Genomic DNA, 6,000 nt, shown 5'->3' with positions numbered 1-6,000 from the left:
TTTTTCCTTGTTGTTTTTTTTTTTTTCAATGGTGATTAAAGCAATATTGAACACTAACCATTCAACTAGTGATTTAAGTAAGCAATCTGTTTCATAGAAACTAAAGGAGGCGGGAATAAAGCAGAGCTCAACGCCTACTTTCAGAGCAAATATTCTCCTAATCAAAAGCTTAGGAGCAGTTTGAAAAATTTAAAAACGTATTTCCTTATTAACATATATAATTTTAATGCCTTTGGAACACACTTTTTTTTAATAAAATGTAACTTTTAATAATAAAATTTAAATACATACGTATAAAAACTACTGCTCCTAGGATTTAAAAAAAAAAAAAAAAAAATAGGAGCATGATAAAATATCAGGAGCCCAAGCTCCTTAAGAGAGCAACTTTGATTCTATGAAGTGCGATGTGTGTGTACATATATATAATATATATAGTGAAACCCCCATTTACATTATTACAATTTACATTTCTCCACAAATTATACTACTCCCCAATATTTTAAATAATGTATTCTATTCAGTAATCTGCACTCATTTTTAGGAATTCTTGGTAAACATCGAAATCTGCAGTGATAATTGGCCCTATAAAAGGGAAAAGAAGCTTCCGCATAGGGCAGATGAGTGCTCAGAAATATTTTTCTCTCTCTTTTTTTAAAGAGATATATACTCTTCTATAAACCCTCCCTCCTCATACCCCACCCCAGCAGACAGGGTCCCCAAATAAGGTGTTAACAAGTGCTTACTAGATATGTTTCTTAGGTTGATGCCCCAACTGATTATTAGAAAAACAGAATAATAATTCGACCTTTGAGAACATATGCTGGTTGCCTAACATGAAGAAAGCCCATAGTAACTGTTGTATTCGCTGAACACAATGTTCTCGATTGTTCTTCTCACAATCACTAAGAGAGTGCTTGTTTTGCTCTACCTTCCTCCCTCCCTCTACAAATTCAACTCATTTGCAACGTTCCTCCCGTTTCCCAGAGACGTGTAAAAGTGGGGTTTTACTGTATATATTTTTAGTCGCTTAAGACTCTGTGGTCATTCCTCAAATAGTTTTCGAATGCATTTAACTTTAAAGTCTCCGTCCACGAATAGCAAGGAAAGATGAATTAACACTGAATCAGAAAGATGCCACGGGAGCAGGGCTGTTGTTTTGCTTTCTGTTTTCGGTGCTCAGGGACCGCGAACTGCCTCAAATTTAGCAAGAAGTGACATAAGCCATGTGCTTTGACTTGACTCCTAAGGGATCTCGCTTCCACCCTGGCGACAGGGGGACGCGATCCGCAGACAAGTTCCCAGGCAGAGCTGCAGGTCTCACATCCGTCCCCCTGCCTAGGGTCTCTCACCCTAGAAGCGGAGACACCTCCCCCCCGTCCCCTGCCGGGATAAACACACCTGCGCTCCCCAACGGCTCTGGACTCTGGGCCGGCTGTGCACTGACGATCCGAGGAAAACTGCTGGCTATGCCTGACCTGCCCTCTGGCCATGTAAGCTGGAAAAGACGAAAGGGATCCATGCAGAGACTGCCTGAAGACTCTGATGCCATACACTATTAGTATGAATCGAACGGAAAGAGAGCAACAAGTATAAAACGTGGCACACATCCTGTGTACTAATTAAGGCCAACTCTTAAGTAACGTGGAACGCCGTGTCACCTTACTAGGGGTCTCTTTTTGCTGCAGATACTGGTGCTTCGTGTTTCGGTTTTTTTTTTTTTTTTTTTTTTCTTCTAAGTGCATAATAAAGACGGCAAACGTTTGAGCCAGACGACAGCAAGTCTTCAGAATATACTGACCTGAAATGATGGTCTAGCTAGGAAACATATGTCATGTCCCCGGACTGGATTCTTAATTCCTTTGAAGCTTTTGATTATTAATCCATTTAGAGGCTAGTAAAAGTTTTACAACGCTCAGGTCATTCATATACATTTTAGAAAATTCAACTCTCCTGCAAAACGGTTTAATGAGCCAAACGTCAAAAGGTAGAGCCATTGTTATCGGACAAAAAAAGAAAAATTTAAGATCTAACAGTAATTGGAACACGGGGTTGGTAAGACTTTACCACTAACAACGGCTTTCCTGTGCGAGAAATCATCTTAAAGTGTGACAGTTGGCAGTGAGTCAGGACAGAATACCCAGGTAAACGTAACTGAACACGAATGGTTCCAAAGCTCATTTAAAAGGCTAGTTTCTCTTTTATACTGGCTTAACGAAAACTGGTACTCTACAGAAGCAGAAAGTCTTACACTGTCTGAAAGTAGGCACTACAATAAAAATGGTCGCCTAAGGCAGGCAGGGCCCCACACACACTCCTGTCACGGGTCCGCGCGGTGGAGCCTACTGGAAAGCTTGGTGGAAGCGTGGCAGCGTTGTGCTTGTGCTTAAACTACTGGTGAAGGCTGCCGACAGCGAGTGCAGAGAGCCCAGGCCTACGGAGCTGGCGGGGTCCGGAAGATCCTGGGCTTGGGGCGGGGGCTGCGCCGCGGAAGAATGTACCTCCTCCTGAGGAGGGCCCACCCCCAGGCTCCCCACCGATATGGGGTTATAGGGGGGCCCGCTTAACGGTATGAAATTAAACAGCTGAGAGAAGTCCAACGCTGCCGTGTTCAGGGGCTCGCTGATAGAAATCGAGCTTTTTGACAGGGAGAGGTCCCCTGTGCCGTCATCCAGCGACCCGATCTGCGGCTCCAACGCCAGTTTGGACGACGACGCTTGAGAGTCCTGGGAGGAGGGGGGCGCGCTGCCTTGCAGTTCCATCAGGTAGCTCTCGATCTCCCCCTTCAGCGGCTGTTCCTTTTCGGGGATGGAAATCGCGTATGAGGTAGAACTGAACGGGTATTTGAAAGAAAGGTGGTGAGAGGGGTGGACGGCATCCATGTCTATCGGGCACGTCATGCCCAAAGGCAGAGTTGTGATCATCTGGTGGGCGGATCCCGAGCTCTGCATGGACTGGAACGGAGTGTTGTAGAGGTTCAGCTGCAGCGTGTTTGGGAACGGCTTCGACAGCAGCTCGCTGGAAGGCAAGGACATCACCGGGAGGAGCTCGTCCTTGATGGGCACGGAGACGTTGCAGGTAAAGGGGTCCAGGAAGTCCACGGGCTCCGTCTTGACCTTGCGCAGCTCCTGGCTGTGGCTCTTCTTCATGTGCCGCGTCAGGTGGTCCTTGCGCCCGAACCTCTGCGCGCAGTACTGGCAGAGGAAGTCCTTCCTCCCCGTGTGCACCACCATGTGTCTGCGCACGTCCTTGCGCGTGTAGAAGCGGCGCTCGCAGTGCTCGCACGGGTGCTTCTTCTCCTTCACGCCCCCCGACGACTTGCCCGCGTGCGACTTCAGGTGCTCCAGCAGCACGCCCGTGCTCTCGAACGTCTGCAGGCAGACCTTGCAGGTGAGGTCGCCGCTCGTGGCCGCGTGCAAGGCCAGGTGCCGCTTGAACCCGAGCTTGGTGTTGTAGTTCTTGCCGCACTCTTCGCACGTGAACGTCTCTTTGTTGGGGTCGTGTGTGTGCAGGTGATTCTTCAGGTGGTCCTTCCGGTGAAACATTTTCTCACAGTAGTTACACTTGTGGGTTTTCTCGGGAGAGTGCGTGGCCATGTGCCTTGAACACAGACATATTCTGTCAGCATCACGACAAGAACCGCCCGACCTCACTGTTCAAACGGAAGCTAAGCTGCTAGGCTAACACAGAACTTCCCTCGGCTCGGACACTCTTTTAACTTAATATGCATCTGCTCCGAGGGTAGTTACCACACCTAACCACTGCAGAGCTGGAGCCATCTAAGTCGCCACTTTAGTTTCCACTGGTTTTTAGCGATTACAAACGTTAACGAGCAAGGCTGAATATACTCACGTTAATGTCCACACCCTTTTCTTGCAATTTCTTTTTGTACAAACGGAAATTCTACTCTCATTAAGCATTGCATTAAAAGAAAAAAAATCCAAAAACACTAACACATAAAAGTCTGTGACTTAGAATGCTAAAACTAGCCAACGTCTAATCTACTTAACATTTCTCTCTGCAAATCAGCGGAAAGATGTGGATACAAATATATACGTTTACAGTGGCTTCAAATGGCCAACATAATAGAAAATAGAATCTGAAAGACAAATAGAGTTTAATACCTTTGTAATTTGTACTTAGAAACAAAGGCTTTCGTGCAGTCTTGTTGTATGCACTTGTAGGGCCTCTCTCCTGTGTGAGAGTAGGAGTGGACCTTTAATTTCTCAACACTGTTAAAGGCCTTGTCACACAGTTGGCAAGGAAAGTTTTTTCTTGGTTTGGTTTCACCACGCTTACGTTTCCCTGAAGGGACTTTCTGGGTATCTCTTACTTCTGACAAATCACCAGGAATGACAGTGGCCATCGCAGCCTAAACCAGGCCTTCTTGTTGGACACTTGGGAACTGCCCAACTCCACTAAATGATTTAGCTTTAGGTGGCTTCTCAAGTTTCATGTGGTCGTAAAAGAAAGCAAAAAGGGACTGGAAAAAAAAAATAAGAAACAACTAGTTTGTAACTAGATTTAATTTTTAAAAGTTTTATTTGCTATGTGATGCTTTTGAATTAAAAAAAAAAAAAAGAAACCATAAAATGGATTCAGCTGGTCTAATGTAATATCTGTAGGCTTCTTTATATTTGTCAAAACACATATTAACGCATTGCTCAGAATGAACAGTTCACAGATCCCCTGCAATCCCACCTGACAAACGTCGTACTCAGGGAAAGCAGTCGGGAACTCTCAGGAAGCATCAAGACATGATACTAGAAGTGGCATCATTAAAGCTTCACTTTTTACAAGGGACTAGAGAACATAAATCTCGCTAAGAACATAAAAATGTTTCCGCAGATATTTTAATGTCTAAAAATCATCTGTGCAATAATTTGTGCAAGCCAGGTCTAGTCACGCTCTGTGTTATAGGAAAATACAGATTAGCAGCCGAGAACTCTTTCAGGCACCTTGTGAACCACTTAGTCCAGGGAAGGAGTACTCAAGGCACAGACACCAGAGGCCTGAAAGAGTTGAACGCATCGCCCAAATTGAAAATTGATTCTTTATACCAGTGTCATCACACACAGAGGGATTTCTGAGTCAAGAGCAGAAATGACTTGTCTTCGTAACAAGCATGCATTCTTGCAACGGCAAAACCTTCTGTGTTACGTTAGATGAGGATCGTGGCTCCCTGTCTCTTGGGTGGAGGGTGGAAGCAATGATTTGGCTGAAGTAATCTTCCCCACCGTTTTTCACATCACAGAAAATGATGCTGTTCATTGGGCACCCGGGGTGAGTGGAAGAGCCAGAGCTAGGGGACCAGTCTCTGACACGCCTGTGACCCGTGTGAGTGTGAGCACACCAGTGGGCCTTGCGGCTTAGAGCACAGTACCTGTGCAGGGATGCCTCAGTGCAGAGGTGTGTCAGGTTGTAAAAGGTGTGTCAGAGTTTCAATTCATTATCGGTGCTGTGAGAAAGAAGGAAATGTATATATTGTATGGCAAAGAGTAGGTCTACCTAAACAAAAACAAATTGACTGAAACCTTTGAAAATCTGTGGACAAGAGATAGGAAATATTATCAACCGTACTTCTCAGAGGAAGAAACCAACTGCCCGAAGATCCAATTGATATAAACAAGTTAAATGATTCCTCAAGGTTCATGAATGCTAGTTTTTAGCAAGGTATTTATTTTTAAGAGACACAGAAATCATACCAGCAACCTCTTTGAAAAAGATCTGATTTTAAATTGAAAATTGGCCTGCGGCTAAATGACTGTCGTCAACTACTGATCAATTGGATTTCTCATCCTATTAATATTCAGAAAACAATGAAAACCAGTCTCTTTGTTTCACTTGTGTTTTGGCATCAGACTGACACTTGCCCTCGCGAGCTAGATGGATGATCTGACCTTTGCAGATTCCAGTTATCCTTTTGCAGGAGCTCCAAATGTAACCTACATTTTTGTAAAATTAAGTGTACATTATAACAGATCCTATTGCATTTTAATGTGG

The 6,000-nt window shown here is 44.6% G+C and overlaps 1 protein-coding gene across 3 annotated transcripts in view; it reads right to left on the bottom strand.

The window, feature by feature from the left end:
• Positions 1 to 450: 450 nt before the first annotated feature.
• PLAG1 (PLAG1 zinc finger) overlaps positions 451 to 6,000 on the bottom strand; it is a 47,593-nt gene continuing 42,043 nt past the window's right edge. Inside the window, exons 3-4 of one of the 3 annotated variants that reach the window (XM_024127070.3) lie at positions 4,122 to 4,480; positions 451 to 3,597 (exon numbers count right to left, since the gene is read on the bottom strand). In XM_024127070.3, the coding sequence (XP_023982838.1) occupies positions 2,340 to 3,597; positions 4,122 to 4,363 (1,500 nt within the window). In that variant the 5' untranslated portion in view covers positions 4,364 to 4,480 and the 3' untranslated portion in view covers positions 451 to 2,339. Of the gene's footprint in view, positions 3,598 to 4,121; positions 4,481 to 5,380; positions 5,565 to 6,000 lie in introns of those variants that run through there. The other 2 variants (XM_007117377.4, XM_007117376.4) reach the window with 2 other exon arrangements.

This window comes from Physeter macrocephalus, chromosome 15 (genome assembly GCF_002837175.3).
Source record: "Physeter macrocephalus isolate SW-GA chromosome 15, ASM283717v5, whole genome shotgun sequence".
NCBI lineage: Eukaryota > Metazoa > Chordata > Mammalia > Artiodactyla > Physeteridae > Physeter > Physeter macrocephalus.
This window is presented reverse-complemented; position numbering and strand designations above follow the sequence as displayed.